Source organism: Pundamilia nyererei, unplaced genomic scaffold (genome assembly GCF_000239375.1).
Source record: "Pundamilia nyererei isolate P.nyererei 1_Seehausen unplaced genomic scaffold, PunNye1.0 scaffold00094, whole genome shotgun sequence".
NCBI classification, from domain to species: domain Eukaryota; kingdom Metazoa; phylum Chordata; class Actinopteri; order Cichliformes; family Cichlidae; genus Pundamilia; species Pundamilia nyererei.
The window spans coordinates 2,446,044-2,463,573 of NW_005187495.1; the positions used below are offsets into that span (position 1 = coordinate 2,446,044).

At 40.3% G+C, this 17,530-nt stretch overlaps 3 protein-coding genes across 7 annotated transcripts; 1 reads left to right on the plus strand and 2 right to left on the minus strand.

The window, feature by feature from the left end:
- Window positions 1–392: 392 nt before the first annotated feature.
- trim25l (tripartite motif containing 25, like) lies at window positions 393–10,649 on the minus strand. 5 transcript variants are annotated; one of them, XM_013912600.1, is made up of 17 exons: window positions 10,624–10,649; window positions 7,785–8,388; window positions 7,292–7,387; window positions 6,963–7,196; window positions 6,386–6,545; window positions 6,273–6,305; window positions 6,118–6,153; window positions 5,972–6,025; window positions 5,807–5,860; window positions 5,678–5,725; window positions 5,503–5,565; window positions 3,857–4,087; window positions 3,612–3,725; window positions 2,663–2,698; window positions 2,471–2,539; window positions 2,268–2,333; window positions 393–1,506 (listed from the first exon to the last, which is right to left on the minus strand). In XM_013912600.1, exons 2-17 carry the CDS (start codon window positions 8,382–8,384, stop codon window positions 947–949), a joined length of 2,454 nt encoding a protein of 817 aa, XP_013768054.1. In that variant the 5' UTR covers window positions 8,385–8,388; window positions 10,624–10,649; the 3' UTR covers window positions 393–946. The 5 variants fall into 5 exon arrangements, with proteins under 5 accessions (XP_013768054.1, XP_013768053.1, XP_013768052.1 ...); XM_013912599.1 differs by lacking the exon at window positions 10,624–10,649 and adding an exon at window positions 9,755–9,811; XM_013912598.1 differs by lacking the exon at window positions 10,624–10,649 and adding an exon at window positions 9,714–9,811.
- A 705-nt stretch (window positions 10,650–11,354) lies between these two features.
- Window positions 11,355–13,066, plus strand: nudt15 (nudix (nucleoside diphosphate linked moiety X)-type motif 15). Its single transcript, XM_005739886.1, has 3 exons — window positions 11,355–11,708; window positions 12,506–12,699; window positions 12,804–13,066. The coding sequence occupies exons 1-3, from the start codon at window positions 11,560–11,562 to the stop codon at window positions 12,911–12,913; spliced, it is 453 nt and encodes a 150-aa protein (XP_005739943.1). The 5' UTR covers window positions 11,355–11,559; the 3' UTR covers window positions 12,914–13,066.
- A 76-nt stretch (window positions 13,067–13,142) lies between these two features.
- On the minus strand, window positions 13,143–17,377 carry LOC102205262 (carboxypeptidase O-like). The gene is made up of 4 exons (XM_005739891.1): window positions 17,374–17,377; window positions 16,566–16,768; window positions 13,937–14,021; window positions 13,143–13,820 (listed from the first exon to the last, which is right to left on the minus strand). The coding sequence occupies exons 1-4, from the start codon at window positions 17,375–17,377 to the stop codon at window positions 13,555–13,557; spliced, it is 558 nt and encodes a 185-aa protein (XP_005739948.1). The 3' UTR covers window positions 13,143–13,554.
- Window positions 17,378–17,530: the final 153 nt, after the last annotated feature.

The following is a 17,530-nucleotide window of genomic DNA, read 5'->3' on the forward strand; positions in this document are numbered from 1 at the left end:
TAAATATAGCACCTGATTCTCTTTCACCTGTAATTCAAAGCAACCACGTCCCTAACTCCAAGCCTTAGTAGTTCCCAAATGGAAGAGTTATATTTAAAAAAACAAACAATCAAATTGGGACATTTTAACATGAATGTACATGTGGATTGACTTACTTTTGAAACCAGTCTTAAGTGGCCATTAGAAGAACTGCAATAGTAGTAACCAACATGCCTTATAAAACAAACAAACAACCCAAAACACAAAAGGTCATACACCAGGAGGAGATGGCTGACTACATTAGATAAACGACTTTTTGCATGCTTGAAGTGCAGTTGGTACTTTGTTAACAGGCAGCACCGTGTCCTGTGCCAGATATCCACATATGCACATATCAGTGGCATTTGTTCATCACACTTCAGTCAAGCATTATTATTACTTTCTTTATTAGGCACAACATCGAAATACCATCTTTCAAAAAATATTTTAGCCCTTATACACTTTGCTGATGCTTTTTACATTCTGATAATGACATTTACTCATTTGATATCTCAGTCATAACCACCACCTGCACCCACCTGGTTACCCAAACATCTTGATCCCCCCCAAAAAACAAAACAAAACTAAATACAAAAGTGGAATAAATAAAGTTAAAGATTATTTTCTCTTTCTATAGAAGACATGGCATCAGCACCATGATAACTATGCAGTCTGATATTGTGACAGCCTCAACCCAAAATCTGTGGCATTGAAATCTCCTGTTTGCTAAAAACAGTGCACTCTTTGTTTTTTGTGAATAGTGGAAGCTAACTAAGTGCATTTAAGCTATGTACACATATACATATATTTATAGATGACTTTGCAAATAATTTCAGTCAGTGTGTCATTCTAACAATCAGCAGGAACACTTGCGTTTTTCCTGTGTTCAGCTCTGAAGTCAGTCAGTGAATTACCAACTCTCTGGTCTTCACAGGGGGCAGATCTTGATGCTCTCAGAACTTGAACTGAAGTCTAGCCCAACCCCGATTCCGCTCCCCACCCAGAAGGTGGCATAAAGCGGCTGCGTAAAGTTGGCTCGGAAGGTGTGGAGGTGGGTCATGCTCTCTGCGACGCTGTAGAACGACAGCGTTCCCGCGGACAGGTCCAGGTAAATGCCCACACGGGGGCAGTACACGACCGGAATGTCCGTTTTCTGATTGTCATGCATGGCTGTGCAGCAGGTGTCCGACAGCTCCAGGGTCCAGGACTGGGCATTGTATCCGAGGCCTGACCTGGCGTCCGAGCCCTTCCTGGCCATCGCCCCGTAAGCTATGCCGGTTGAGGAGCCCCGGCCTCTCCACTCCACCTCCCAGTAGCAGCGTTGGGCATACAGCGGACTGTCACACATCACCTGGGTCCAGCCATCAAAACGCTGGGGGCTGTCGGGGTAAAGCTGGGCTGTCCCCTGCAGGGCGGCTTTAGTGTTGTTCTCAGAGAGCGTCAGCTGCCTGTGGGCCGTGTTGGAGTCGAGGGTCAAGCTCACTGAGTCTAGGAAAGACATTTCAAAGACAAAATATTTTGACAACTTATCATGACATCACGGCCAATTCTGTACGTCAACATCTATGTTCTGATACACTACAGTGGAACAAGATGCCCTCCGAGAGCACAAACCTCCTCCAAGCTGGCTCACTCTCTGGGCAGTGTTAATTTTAAGGTAGCATGACAGATGTTTAATAAAATAATGGTAATGGATACTAAATAACTATACATGAATACCTTGAGTTTATTATATAATATGATACTACAGTATATTTCTCACTAACAGCACCCTAAGCAGCTCATTGTCTTTAAAAATGCTTCAATGTTGTGACTGATCACAAATTCACCTGGTAACATGCTCATTATATTAAAGGAAAAACATCACAGTCATTAGGAGTTCTTCATCTATGTGACTACAGTTCACTTATATACAAAACAAAAGATTTTTATATGAGAACAAAAATGTGTAACTGAGTTTTGGCCTTCAATGAATGCTCGAGAAATATGTTTTTGAAGGTTTCATTTAAGAATATTGTTTATCTGCTTGTTGTTGTCATTACTTTCCCCCCCCTCTTCTTGGAACATATGGTACTTTTAATGATATGAACCCAGGCCAGACCTATATATGAGACCTATATCTGATCCTATATTATTTGTATGGTCTGTGTAGTATGTTGTGACTGAATGAATAAACTGACTGAATGGTTAAAAAGTGACAGTTTGTGGTCCCAGTTTGTGCTTAGATCTGTCATTTTGTACAGACTTACACTGCAGGAACTCCTCTCTAGTCCTCGGCTCCGGGGCTTGAATACTGTCAAGGCTGATTTCTCTCACTGTAAAAAAACAACAACAACAACAAAAAAAATTAAATGCATCTTTTTTTTTTTTTTTACACTGTACATCAAATAGTTTGATTTCCATTTATGTTTCTTCTCTCAATACCAAAATGACTAAAGCTTGAATGACTCACAGGCGGGGAAAGCCGGAGCGTGAGTCATGGAGTCCGGAGTGGGCGTATCCAAAAAGAGACCGGGGTTAACTGACCAATGAGAAAACAGCATTAATGACGTCACTGAAACGCATATTGCTTAACTTATTCAACTGGTTGAACAGTTGATGGGACAATACATTCATGTTATATATAGAAGGGCAATCTTCTTACTTTCTGTGGGAGTTTCAGACAGCTCAGCCATGCCCCCTGTTGAATGCAGAGACAGAGTGATTGCTTCTGTTAATGTCACTAATTGCTCTTGAGTGCTTCAGTCAGTAAACACTTCAACTAGAAGTCAAAGCTGTCTATTTAAATGTAAAACCATCTAATAACTTATAAATATCTAGCACTTAGCCAACTTCTCATTCATCATCATCATCATCATCATCATCATCATCATCTTGTTTCCCACAAAAGCAAAGGCAGAAAAATAACCATAAAACAGCAAGATTCTTCCCCCCTTATTACTGGTACTGAGTTTCGGATCTTTCAACATCAACAGATGTTTCAATGCTTTCACTGCTTACATGCTAAACGATATTCATGCCGTCATTCCAACTCCTCACACCTCGACTTCAAAACATTTCAGGCTTCCTCCTTTGAACAACACTTGCTCCAACTTTCAGTTTTTACACATCAGCTGACACTTCCACTCACTGTCCTGTAAAGTACACAGCGATCTGTAACTCCTTTTCTTCCTCTCATCCAGCTTGCTTTATTCTCTACACTTCAATGTCACTGCAACTAAACTATTTAAATGATCGACTTTTTCAGCACTTTTACTTCAGCTGATTCCCAGCTTCACTTGTTGCTTGCACTTTTTTCTAACTCAAACTGACACTTCAGCTTTATTCAGCACTGACATTTATGTCTTCCTTCATTTTCATGATCAACACCAAAACCTATCAAAGCCTAAACTGAAACGAAGCGTCATTTAAACTGACACTTGAACTACTTTTACTTTAATTTGAACCTCTTTTATAAAAAGTGAACTTTTTAATGTAACCATGTTAACCACTTTTTCATCTTTTCTTCAGAAACACCCCATCTACTAGTCACTTAATGGTTTGGTTACTGAGATTGCAAAGAGAGTATGAGTGTTGTTGGAGTCAGGTCCTACATGGATTTCCTCCTGCGGACGGTGTGTTGCTGGCCTGTGCGGCTGGAGTAGCCTGGCTGGTGCCACGGCGATTGGAGCGGAAGATGCTGCTGATCGACGCCATTCGACTAAAATCTGAGAATACCATGAATCAGATGTCAAATCCATGTCATAGTGTTTGTCAAAGCTGTATTAATATTATTATTAATTTTTGAAAACTTATTTTTGAAAGCGGGTGACAGAAAATGGAAACAATCCAAACATACGTCCAGTAGATGCCCGTGCTGGAGCAGGAGCAGGAGCAGGCGTAGGAGCAGGAGTGAGGCTGGCTGGGACTGGAGTAGGAGTTGTGGCCTGGCTCTGGCTAGACCTACTCCAGAGTGACTGAGTTTCTCTGCGGCTGGGGGTGGGGCTAGCTCTGGGGCTCAGTCTGTGGCTGATGCTGGACCCGATGCTGATGTTGGATCTGGTGCTGGCTCTGGGGTTAGGCTCCCTCACTTTTTGGAAGACACATGGAATAAAATTGAGTTTAATTTATCGAAGCCATACGAAAATTAAGTGTTTACATAAACTTTAAATCAAAATGTAAAGTGTCTATGGCAAATATAAGTGATTGGTGACAACATCAGTATGGTATCAGAACATCATCTGCTTTTATCGGTTATCTATGGTACTTCATGCACAACCGATTTAACGTCACTTCAAATATGTTCACAGTGGTCACAGAGTCCAGAGTTTACACTGAGATTTAATATTAGTCACTAGTGCTTCTTTGTTATAAAAAACGTCTCATCTTAGAATGTCACTTAAAGGTGACCATTATATCTTTCCCTGTTTTCTGTTTGTTACAATGGGGTATGGTCATATTAAACATGGACAAAGTTTCAAAGTTTTGTATGAGCAAAGAGACTATGAGAGCTGATATCGCTGACATGGCCATTTAAGGCCCCCCAATTTTAAAAAGGGGATAGGAATGAAAGCTAAAATAGTGTCATTAGGCAGTGGATACAATGAATGTCAACACAAAGGACAAAAAAAGACTTTTAGGAATCTAAAAATCACGCAAATGATTATAGTTCAAGAATTAAAACTGACATTGAAAATGAAAAAAGAAAAGACTGAAGTAAAGGTACGTAGTGAGGCCTGAGTAATCAGACATCCTTAAATATAACTACTGTTATATATATTTCTTAAATGCAATTGAATACAAACTGTTTAAGTTCTGTTTGAGTTTCAACAATAGTTTTGTGTCTTTCAACAGCAGAAGGCCCACCTCACAATTACTAACGCGTTCATGGTGCAACATGAAATAGATTTACATGTGTTACAATGAGAATATCAACACACTGATGTTTAGCCGATGTACTCTGTTCACCAGATTTACTGTATTAGCGTATGAATGTCTTCCTGTTAGCAACAAAGCAGCTACAAAGTCATACCTGACATCCAAGTCACTGTGGATGAGGCTTAATGGAAATGGACTGGCATTTAGTATAATGCTTTTCCAGTCTAATAAGAAAGTGCTCCCTGTGTAATAAGTATGTATAATTGAGTGTCATCTGCATAGCTCTGTGTGTGGCAATCGCAATGCGTACACGCTATCTGCCTTTAGCATAGAACAGGTGCAGATGACGGTGTGCTGCTAGCAAGATTAAGCAGCAGAAGAACCACCACCCAGGACTGACCTGTAGACAGCCACCCTCTGCCTAAGTGAGAATACTGTTAGCCCAGTGACTCAAATAAAGAGAAACTGAGCCACAGAAAATGCAAATGTCGAGTAACTCAAGACAATGTGCCTTGACTAAAAATAAGGAAGAACTATCATTTAAGCAGAAAAAACACCTTGCAGTAGGAAGTAAAAACCAGATTACTGTCATGAAGGGTGATGATATTAATGCCAGTGTCAACTCACATGCATCTCTGTCTTCTCTCCTCTGTTTGTCCTGCAGTCTGGGTGAGCTTGTGTTAGCTCTGTCTAAAAACCAAGGAAGAAACTGACTTTTGAAACAAACTTTTCTCTACTTTATCCCTGCTGTGAGCGAAATTTAAATTAATGCTTAAACAGCGGCACAAATACAAACTCTCACCTCGTGCTGTGTCTCTGCTCCTCACATCTTGAGTCCTGAGTCCTATACCTGAATAAAAAAAAGTGACAATGTCAGGGAAATCCTTTGTACGTTGTCAAATGAAGCTTAACAATCATCAGAGTACAGTACCAAGTCCTCGTTTGTCTGTACTTCGCCCTCCAATTGAGATAGTGGGTGTAGAAGCTGTAGAAAAAGAATGAAATTACAAATTATTTCAAATATTTAAACAAGATTGGACGACAAGATGTAAATATGCAGTCATGGTAGACAAAATGTGGTCAGAAAAAAAACCACCAAACATACCCTGTGGACGGGCGTTTGTGTTGCGGGCACTGAGACCAGAAAACACTAGAGAAAAAGGAAAATTGGTATCTTTCTGCCAACATCATGCAAAATGTGAAAACGTTTATTTGGATTTAATAAGAAAATTCAAACCTTACATTTTAAAATCCCTCCTTTCTGTCCGCTTCGGTTGGCTAAGATTAGAAGAAGTTCAATTAAAAAAACAAACAAAAAAAACACACTAAACTTGAATGCATTAATAATTACGCTGGAAAAAAACAAAAACGAACTATAAACAATGCCTGGAACTTACAGTCTCCCAGAGCGAACAGTGTTGTGTCATTCACTTTAAAAGAACACAGATAATTACATTAAATGAGGTACAAAATAAGACAGAATAAGAACAAAAGGCCTCTTTGGACAGACCTTGTTTAGTGATCTTGCCCAGCTCCTGGTTGCATAGATCTTCCACTCGCTCCTTGAGACCTAGGATGGTATCTCGTACAGGCTCAAAGGAAGCCTCGTGATTGACTTTCACAGCTGGCAGATCCCCAGACTCAAGAGGACTGCACATAGACTCGTACGTCTGAGGAAACATGGCAGTTAGTTAAAAAACACAACAAAAATTATTTAATCAGGATATCAGGAGTCTTGAGATTCAGAAAAAAATGACTGTATATCCTGCTCTGTGGTCTTCCTCTTTTCCACCTGCCTCAAACTCTCCATTTAACATCCTTCAAAATTCAAAATATCCACTGTCGCCTTTGCACCTTAACCATGTCGCTCTAATTTTGTCTCCAAAATGCTCAATGTGATGTCACTCTCAACAAAAACCTTAGCGTTTCCACAGTGCCATTGTCTCCAAAGGTTTCATTACCATCTAGTAAACTTTCCCTAACACTCTTGCTGTTATCCTTCTGTCATAAGACGTGTAAAGAATAAGCAATCACTGCTGTGTCCATGATCAATATTTCCACTCAGTGAGCTTCACAGTCCGGCCTACCTGCAGATAGTAGATGTTGTCTTCGCAGCTTGCCAGGTCCTTCATCTCAGTGTCCCTTTTCTTCAGCTCCTTGATCTCAGCCTCCAGACTATCTGTAACTTCTTGTGCATGGCCCATCTTCTCCTGGTTGGCCTGATCCATCACCTCCTCCAGCAGCTCCTGAAGACGTTCCATGGAGTGCAGCAGCTCCGACAGCACCTGCTCCGCTTCATTGTGCACCACATCAGCAGAACACTGCGCACACAAGGAAAACACAAAACTAATTAAGAAAACCTGTTTTCCATTAAAAAAACAAAAACAAAAAAACAAATTGTCTACCGCTGACCAACCTTCATCTGCTCCATCATCTTCTTCATGTCTTTCAGCTCCTGCTCTCTCTCTTTCAGCTTCTGTTGGTTCGCTGACTGCAGGTCGGACAGCAATTTCTGCAGAGACGCACGCCATGACACGAGATCAGAGAAACAATCCCACAGACAAGGAAGCAGGTGTGTAGGTGGCACAGAAGACAACGTGAGAGGGTGGAGCATTATGAATGACTAGGCTAGGAATGTTGTTAGGAATGTCTTCAGCCTGGCTGCACCCGGCGTCGCACACAAAAGGAAATAACTGACTTCTTTCAAATAAACCTTTTATACACAATAATGGACAGCACAGAGAAGGGCGGATATGCTTTATTTATAGAATATTGACTGTAAACTTCCATTTACAAAATTATGGAGATTTTTCCCAACACCCAAACCAGTCATTTTAATTTTACTTTAGATCACCCTGGTAACTGTCTGACTGGCCCCAGTCATTATGTAGCACCCATCCTCTGTTTACCTGCTTCTCCAGCCTTTCGACCTTGGTGGACACGCTCTCGTGGCCTTTGTGCTGGTTGCTGGTGCACAGCCAGCAGATGAACATCTTGCACTGTCGGCAGAAGAACTCCTGCAGGTATTTGTGCTGGGTGCAGATCTTTTCGGCCAGGTTGCCTGTCGGTGGGATGAGCTCATGCTGCTTTAGGGATTTCTTTGTCTGGTGAGGCTTCAGATGGGCCTCGCAGTAGGAGCTCATACACACCAGGCAGCTCTTGACTGCAGCTCGTTTTTCATTTTTGCACATGTCACATGGTACGACCGAGGAGGAAAGCTTCTCTTTGGCGAGTCGCATGGATTGACGCACTTCAGATTTGAGGGCTCCTTTGCGGAGCTGCTCCACAGCCTCTGCCAGCATGGTGTTCCTGGACAGGGAGGGCTTGGGGCAGAAGGTCTGACGGCACTGAGGGCAGCTGTAGATCCCTTTGGGGTCATCTTTAGTCCAGTAGTCCTTAATGCAGGCCATGCAGTAGCTGTGACCGCAAGGGATGGTGACAGGATCATTTGGCAGATCCAGACACACGGGGCAGTTAAACTGCTCCTCTGTCCACAGCTTTGCACTCATAATGCTGTTAATGAAAGAAAAAAAAATGGTTAGCAAGTCAGAGACTTTTAAACACGCAAAGAATCGAAGAACAAGCTCCAGAGATTCAGAAGGTAGTGTGAAGCCTGGGTTCACAGGAGGAAAGTGTCTGTCACTCTCAGGTGAGCTGGGCGGGACCAGAGCCACCAGGCAGGTCTAGCGGGGAGAACGAGTGTCGGTGGAAAACTGTGGAATGCCAGGAAACCAAAGGTGTGAGTGGACAAATCCGCACATCACAAAGTATGGCACAGATATTCGGGCTCTTTATGAAAGTAAATATTACTACATGTAGTAGCAAAATCTAATTGAGTAGATTATTCCTTTATTATGAGGACAATTTAACATTATTAGATTGTAACGCTGAGGTATTAAACTCTAAGCAGCATATTACTCTTATTTAATTCTAGTCTTTTCAGTCTAGTAGTACATGACCTTGCGCTTAAGTCCCCCTATACGGCCACAAGATAAATGAGATTATTATTGGTATAGAAGAATTGAAAAATTCAGTCCTTGCTTTGTGGTAAACATTAGAATAGATGTGGTTACAATATAGAAAAAACTGACCTATCATCAGACAAATCAACAAAACCTCTGCCACAGAAATACAGAGAATGCAGCAACTGTGTGATGCTATCATGTCAGCAGGGACCAAAATATCTGGAGGATTTTCAGAGTTGATGAGCCGTACCATGTATTACCAGACTTTCCAGCCCCTGGATGGATCCATGTCATGGTCTATTAAGGCAATTCTGAAGACAAATGGAGGGCCCAACCTGGTACTAGCAAGGTGCAACCAATAAAGTTGCCAGTGAGTGTACATACAGTTAGAATGTTAGATGTAGAAGTTTGTTTTAAAAGAAAATGAATTAAAACATCTTATAAAATGAACTACATCTATAAATAAAAGCAAGACACTTAAATTTTGTTTCCAAGACATCCGTGTGTTGCTGAGATATCAACTGATGCTGAATTAAGGCCAGAGCTTTGCATTTCAACGGTGCTAGTCCTGTCTTCCCCGAGTCCACCTGAGACTCAACATTTTTACAGTGTTCACGTTGCTATCACTTATTCAAGTTATTTGTATTGCTAAATGTTTACAGGATCAAAAAAATAAATATAGAAATGTCAGAATAGCTGAAAGTTGTCTGGGGACAGAATATATTGTTTGTTAGTAAAACAGTGTGGTAAAAGTTTTCATTAACCAATGAGTAGCTTTGAACACAGAAAGTGTCTACAATGAGTTATATTCAATTAATCCCTGCAAAATTCATGCTGACTGTTCAGTTTCAGTATTTTTTCCCCCATAGTTACCTCTGGGGTACGTCAGTGAGATGGATATCTCTAATATTTACATCAGTGTTGGGGAACTCCAGGTCTCAAGGGCCGGTGTCCTGCAGGTTTTAGGTGTGTCCTTGATCCAACACATCTGATTTAAATGACTAAATGACCTCCTCTTGAAGTTCTCCAGAGCCCTGGTAATGAACTAATCATCTGATTCAGGTGTGCTGACCCAGGATTATATCTAAAACCCACAGGACACCAGCCCTTGAGGCCTGGAGTTCCCCCACCCCTGATCTTAGGAAGCCCCGCCCACCTGCTGTTGAAATATTTTGTTTGTGAAAGGCAACACGTCAGTTTAGCTTTAAGGAAAGGTCAAGGGAGTAAAAAAAAAAAAAAAAAAAGATACTTGTAGAAGTCTCAAAAACACATAAAATCTCTATGTATCAAAAATGATACAGGGGGTAACCCACTGAAGCACTGTGGCATGACCTAATAAGGCATGTTCAATTAAGACATCTGAGAAATACTGACAACCTAAAATAGTTTTGTAGGACTGTCCAAAATATATCAGCATCTTTCTGCAAGTTTCATGAGCAGCTATAGAACACATCTGATGGAGGGTGTTGCAATTAAACAATAAAAAATAGTCAACTTTCAGGTGTCTGTCCAAAAGACTGGGCACAGTTACTTTCCCAAAATGTCTCACTACCAGCATCAGCCTCCTTGAAAATAGGCACAAATAGTGCAAATCCAAATCCAGCTAATTTGTGTATTTTAACCAGCTTCCTTTCTGCCCATTATGCACTGTTTATTTTGGCCTCATTTATTTGGGAGGTTGCTCTGACTCCTTTTAATCTGCAGTTTCACAAAAGCTTTTACTGGATAATGACAGACTTCCTTTTGAGCAGACAGTAAATGTGACACTACAAAGAATACTCACCAACAAATTTTCACCGGGAACAGACTGGAAAGTAAAAAAAAACAACCCGACACGTTTGCACGGTCATCTTTGAATAAGACTTAACTTTGGGTGAGGAACATGTCAGCTAAAGCAGCAGTAGGCAGGAGAGAGGATGTGGTGGGTATCTTTGGGCAGTAATTTTTTTTTCTTTAATATAAATGTTTTGTGCTCAGAGTCTGATGACTTTTCACACCATAATTGATGTCTACATGCTGGAAAAACAGTGGTAATTACAACGCTAACACAGTGTGAGCCTGTACCATAATCGGAAAAACCCATTAAATATATTTGTTTTCCGCTCCACATGAGGATTTAAACTGCTGTTGCACATATCCAACTATTATCTTCCTGACCTTTTCTCTGCATTGTGTTTGCCTTCAAATAACTGAAATTTATTTGAAGGCAGTTGAAATCTTTTAAAAAAATAAAGACTGCTGAACTGTAACTTTATCATGAATAAAGTCGTTTCTGAGCCTCTAATCTCCACTGTTGCACACTTTTCTACCTGAACTCAGGTCTTTTATTAGTGTAACCACAACCACTCACTAGATGGCAGTGCTGCACTCATGTTAAAGCAATAGCCTGTAAATAACCCGTTCCACTTGCCGAATGTTGACAAAAGTGAACAATGTGCGAGTCATTTCTATTTAACTAAATTAAAAAGAAGCGGATAAATAGAACTAATAATATAAGGTAGTATATCGGCTTATCACTGTTGCTACCCAGATTGACGGAACAAAAACGACTTAACGCTAACTCAAGAACAGACACGGCTTGCTTTAAGCGAACACGGAAGTACAAGGTGGAGACGCTTCTTGTGTCATCCAAAGAGCTTCTCTACTGTGTAGCATAGCGGTGTTGCGTGATTTGAACTAACTTGTTTTCATTTCGGAGCCATTTTTCAGTTTCGTTCAAATGCCAAATAATGTCGTTAAACGTCCTGGAGTCGGGGTCGGGGTGCTGGTAACGGACTCTGCTCACCCAGGCTGTGTACTCTTGGGCAAACGGAAGAGTGCGGTGGGAAAAGGGACATACCAGCTCCCAGGAGGTCACCTGGAGTTCGGGTATACATTGACGTTGTAGACTCCATTCATAAATCTGACATAGTTTTCTTCTTCTTCTTTCTCTTTAATTAAAGTGGTTGGCGTGCGACAACCAGGTGTAGTTCCGTCCCCTAACCGGCTGAAATATGGGGACGAGAGGTCCCACACCATCTTTATCCCATTACCTGTGATATATGAGGTATATATATATATACCTATATATATATATATGAGGCATTCTTCTCTGCTTGATCAGCTCAGATTTGCCTTAAAACTTTATGGTGAAAAGTTTTGACATATGTAATGATTGCTGCTAAGTTTTTGGCTTCATTTATCAAATAGTTTTTACGTTATATTTAATTAAAAATGGTCTCTGGACCCATTTCCAATATGTTTTGTTGCACTTTAACGTCTGACGCAATGTTTGAGCATAAATGCGTCTACTGTCATACCAACCTTCTGCATATCCTCCTTCACAACAGCCACCAGTCATATTTGTGGTTTTCCTCTTTGCCTCCTGCCTGGGAGCACAATCTCTACCACTTCATCCAGCTTGCTCTGCAATTCCTCTCTCTTCCATATACATCCAAACTTTGGACCAAAACATTTTTTTGGCAAATTGGAAATTGTGAACAGATTAAATTTTCTCAGTATAAAAATGAAAACAAAACAACTCAGGAGTGCTGCTAATTTTTTTTTGCACTCCCATGCATGCAGACAATGGAGGCAGAAAGAGCTGAAATAGCCTTAGAAGCCCGTTAATGTACGTTAGCTAATGTTAAATAAGATGTTGTTATTTTTTTTTATTTCATTCAAAGGGAGACTTGGGAGGAATGTGCCCACAGAGAGGTGCTGGAAGAAGCTGGGGTGGGTTTGGTGAACACCCACTTTGCATCAGTAGTTAACGCCATCAAGCTGGAGGAACAGTACCATTATGTTACCATATTCATGCAAGGAGAGTTGGACAGGCAGTCAGGAGAGCCACAAAACCTGGAACCAGACAAAAATGAAGGTATGTGAAGTGGGACTGCTGTTTTTCAGTGGGGGGAAAGCACCTCCACTAAGCACCCAGTGAGCAGCTGATGAAACAAAATGTGTTGCTTTCTCATTTTGCAGGCTGGACGTGGACACGCTGGGATGATTTTCCTCCAGAGCAGCAGCTCTTCATGCCACTGGCCCGCTTGAGGCAACAAGGCTTTCAACCATTCAGGAACAAAGACAGTTGACCCTGAAACTTCCAGTTATATTATGAAAAACTGTTAATCCACAAGGATAATACAGGAACACTGTTTAAAAACTGCTGTTGTCTCACATGTCTTTTTTTTTTTTTTTTACAGTACATACTGTATTTTCTGAAATAATGCAATAAATCTCAGTGACCCTGACCTCAAGGTCAGAGTGAAGTTTTGTGAAAATCTCGTGAATGCAATAACTTGAGAAAAAGGCAAGGCAGGATTTTGAAATTCATACCAGAGGTGCAGCTACTGGAGGCTGAGCGGTTGCACTCGCCACTGCCAGTATTTTTATTTAAGGCATTCAAGTTTCTCAGTTTGTTAGCCTTGACAAACAAACAATGCAAGAAAAAAGTGCATTTTACACAATGTTTATGTCCTAATATTATTGGGGAGAATCACTTTCTTTAAACCTTGTGAAAAAGGACATTTGCTGAGGAGATGCTCTGTAAGTACTATTCTATTTATTATAAAAGAAAATTTGAGTACAAGAATTCTACATTAACTGTTCTTTTTCTTTCCAGCAAATACTGAATCTTTAAAGCTTATCCTGTTTCTAAATCTGACTTTGAGGTGAAGAACTAAAAATGAGTGCCTTATACAGCAGGATGGCTGAAATCAAACAGCTCTCCACCTCACATGAGGGTGGCTCCAGTGACACCCGCTGCTAACAGTATGGACCAAAGGGTCACAGCAGCGTTGGCTACAGCACCGCTAAAGGTCTTGTCGTGGGCATAGGTGATGATGTGCAGAGCCCCACTGTAGGCCTCCTCACAGGTAGGCTGGATCTGGTCTTCAGGAAGCTCGAAGCTGTATGTCCCGTTATCTCTGAGCTCAAAGGTAAAGGTTAAGGGGATCCCCTGCATTCGAGCCCAGTCTCTGGATGAACCAGAGTTGGCGTCTGGAGAAAGAGTTTAGCAGTTACATTTCTGAACCACCTAAAAATCCTTCAAACATAATATTTAAAGATATGGGCAGTTTATTTTATTATAATTAGCAGCTGATTTGTAAACTCACATAGTACATCAGGCGAGGCTCCTACAGTGTAGTTCATCCCGTGAACCTTCCAAATTGCTTCTGCTGCACCCTTTCCGACCATCATCTGAGGAATTAGAAAGGAATTTTTGCATACAGTCACTTAAACATGAGTCCACAGAATCTGGAGGTGTATGTTTTCATTAATAAAAGTTCAGAGGAAAGATATGAGATGCCACTAACTGTATAAGGCAATCAATACTGTTTTAAAACTTATGGTGCTCCATGAGTATTTGTGACCTACTGTTCCCTTATCCTATTCTATATGTTTATCCTTTGATTCTGCTGGAGTAGCTTTGCATGATTTATGGTTCATCTTAATCCTTTTTGTACAGAAGTTAATGCTGGGTTTGGAAAGTGAAGATACCCAAGTATAGATATACTGAAATCAGACTAGTGTTAATAAAACTTCCAAATTAATTTGTACTGTAAGCTCCAGTAGATTTATTGGACAGGCTGTGATCAGTTCAGCTGTGTTGTTACTCCTCTTAAAATTTACTGTTCTTTGTGGACTTTGAGTTTTCATGCATCTATAATGGCTGCTTTCCAGCCTCTACTCAGTTAAAAGCAATTAAAAGTACTGAATCATCAACGCAAGTTAGAGAGCATTATTTTTCTTTATATTTTCTTTTGGTAACTAAGACTCAGTCGTGTAATTTTAATATCAGCTAGCTAAATAAAATCTAGCAAAGCCAGACATATAAAAATGTCTTTACATTATCTGGTATGGGATGGCTGAAATAACAAGTGTGCATGGGACATGGTGTCACATGGTTTATATTGTGATTGATTATTTTTCACCTGCAAATGTTCCACATCAAAATGGTCCTACTAGATTCATCTTAATCACAACAAACGATCTGCATCAGGAGTTTAAAAATTATATGTAATCTCAGAAAATACACTCTCCAAAACCAAAGTAAGTTTTGTACCTTTTAAGAGGTAATGCAGAATTTCACTGCTGTACTTATTTGTATTTTACAGAGATCTTTCCTAAAGCTCTGTTGACAATTTTGTACCACAAAGTAAAGGTAAAACAATGAACTCTATCTTTTTTCTTTTTTTTTTTAAAGTAGAAAATTGGTTACATGACAATGCATTAATTTATTTTGATACAGTTTAAAAAAAAATTATACATCATACTATTGGAAACAGATTAGTGTTTATATTAGCTCATTCACAATATTACTGACCGCTAAAAGCTTTATCTAACCCATATCTAAAGTCAGCTTGACCTACATGTCTTTGGAGGGTGGGAGGAAGCTGGAACCAGTCACCAGGCACCGGGATGAGTGTGACAACACTAATGTCTGCCCCACTAGGCTGCCATTATACAAGACTGATATGAAATGAAACTTGTCAGAATGCTATATATATATGTCTTTTATTTAACAGCAAAAACTTAAACCCTTGTAGCTGTTCTATATATCTGCGATTCACTGATGGGTGAAGTGAATAGCAGTGATTATCTCTTCATCATGGCACCTGTTTGTGGGTACAATGTATTAGGGATCAAGTAAACAATTTGTTCACAGAATTGAAGTGTTAGAAGCAGAAAAGTGGGCAAGCTTAAGTGAGTAATTGAGTAACTGGCCACACAACTGGGTAATCTTAAAACTACAGCTCTTGTGAGGTGTTCCTGGTCTGCGGTGGTCAGTATCTATCAAAAGTTGTCCAAGAAGAAAACATTGGTGAAACAGCAACAGGGTCATCGGTGGCCAAGTCTCACTGAAGCATGTGGCTTCAGGCTGGCCTGTTTGGTCTGCTCCCACAGACAAGCTACTGTAGCTCAAATTGTTAGACAAATGTAACGCTGATTCTGATAGAAAGGTGTCAGAATACCCGGTTCATCACAGTTTCTTTTGTATGGGGCGGCATAACTGTAGACCAGTCATGTTGCACCAGGATGCAGAGGCAGACAGAGGCAGTGTGATGCAATTTCCTGCTGGGAAACCTTGGGTTCTACCACATGGATGGAAGGACTGACAGTACTATCTACCTACCTACCTAAGTATTGTTGCAGGCCGTGTACACCTTTTCATTTTATGGTTACAGTATTCCGTGGTGGCTCTGGCCTCTTTCAGGAAGAACAATGGAAAACTGGTTCAGGAATTACTTGAGGAACACAACAATGAGTTTGAGGTTTGGGCTCTGCCTCCAAATTCCCAAGATCTCAATCCAATCAAGCATCCGTGGGATGAGCTTGACAAACAAGTCCAATTCTTGAAGGCCCCACTTTGGAACTTACAGGACTTAAAAGATCTCATGCATCTTGTTGTCAATCTGGGAACTACTTTGGGAAAGATGAGAGTCTTTATCAGTGATTTATTTTGAGTGTTTTGGATTCCTAACAAGATTAGAAGAATTGAATCCCTAAACGACCAACCAAAGTTTGGTATTTTGGCTCCAGATTTTTGACCCAATACCTCATCTGCACTGTTCTTTCTTGGCACATGAGGATGAATTTAATGTCCTAGTGCATTTACCCATTTCCTTACTTGCTATCCTCTTTATTAATGTAAATGCACACAGATATAACCATTGTCAAGCTATAAAGAGTGTCTCAGAAAAGTGTAAAAAAATGCATCACTATATTTGTTGATATAAATACCAGCTCATTATAATTGGGGGCAGTGTAGTTGGGGTGTCCATAGGGAACCAGGATCAGCTGGCCGTAGGAGTGGATGGTGAGGAAACACAGGAAGATGTCCTTTCGGCTTCCTACAAAGTCAGTTACAGCCTTGGCCTCAGGCTCAGATGTTGGTTTGGTTCCAGGGTAGGTGTTTGAGCAACAGTCAAATGATACCCCAACGGCTGTGCAGGCAAAGAAGGACAATATGAATTGCATATAATATTAACATGATTATTTTCACATTCTATTAACACAAGTTTACCTTTTGAAGTAGTAGTAACCCCTGGACTGAAGAATTAGGATACAAATTACAGTTCCTCTTGAGGCTGCTTCCCAAAGTGAGTCAAACCTCATAGACTCCTGTTTTAATTGTTTTTTTGTTTTTTTTTTTATAGACAAGTAGTTAAACAGTGTCTCACCATTGCTAATTCAAGTCACTGAACTGGATATCTCTATTGTTTTTGCTGTTTGTTGCTGTTGCGATATTTGCAATGGAATTATCTAACAGGTAATCTAGCCTGGTACGTGGATGAGCGGTGATTAAAGTTCTGGTATTTTATCAGTTTTGTTGCTTAGTAATAATTGACAGATATGTGTGTCTATACTTAATGGAGCTTGCTAACAAAGCCAATAGCTTTAGCAGATAACTTTGCACTCTACCCTCATCTTCAAATACTTGTGACTCTAAAAAAAAACAAAATGGAAGTGACCAAATGCTGAGGCTTCAAAATGGAGTCCAAAGTCTCTAGGTGATGCCATGATATACACTTTGACCTTTGGAGCATACCCATACGGAAAAGAAATAGTAAAAACTTATATGTGATTTACTCATGAAAGTGGCCACTTTCTCATTACTTTCATACATTGTTTTAGTAAGTATCCAAAACATACAAGTTTCATTATATAATTTTTCAAGGGATCTTATATCTGTTTTCACACTTATA

Coding starts and splice junctions, on each gene's coding strand:
- LOC102205262 (XM_005739891.1), bottom strand. Junction 14,022..16,565: donor CCCCCAATTATAATGAGCTG/GTATTTATATCA, acceptor CTAATTCCTCAG/ATGATGGTCGGAAAGGGTGC. Junction 13,821..13,936: donor AGCCTCGCCTGATGTACTAT/GTGAGTTTACAA, acceptor CTCTTTCTCCAG/ACGCCAACTCTGGTTCATCC.
- trim25l (XM_013912600.1), bottom strand. CDS start 8,384: ATGAGTGCAAAGCTGTGGACAGAGGAGCAGTTTAACTGCCCCGTGTGT. Junction 5,726..5,806: donor TACAGACAAACGAGGACTTG/GTACTGTACTCT, acceptor TTTTTTATTCAG/GTATAGGACTCAGGACTCAA. Junction 1,507..2,267: donor TAGAGAGGAGTTCCTGCAGT/GTAAGTCTGTAC, acceptor TGTCTTTCCTAG/ACTCAGTGAGCTTGACCCTC.
- nudt15 (XM_005739886.1), top strand. CDS start 11,560: ATGCCAAATAATGTCGTTAAACGTCCTGGAGTCGGGGTCGGGGTGCTG. Junction 11,709..12,505: donor GGAGGTCACCTGGAGTTCGG/GTATACATTGAC, acceptor TTTCATTCAAAG/GGAGACTTGGGAGGAATGTG. Junction 12,700..12,803: donor GGAACCAGACAAAAATGAAG/GTATGTGAAGTG, acceptor CTCATTTTGCAG/GCTGGACGTGGACACGCTGG.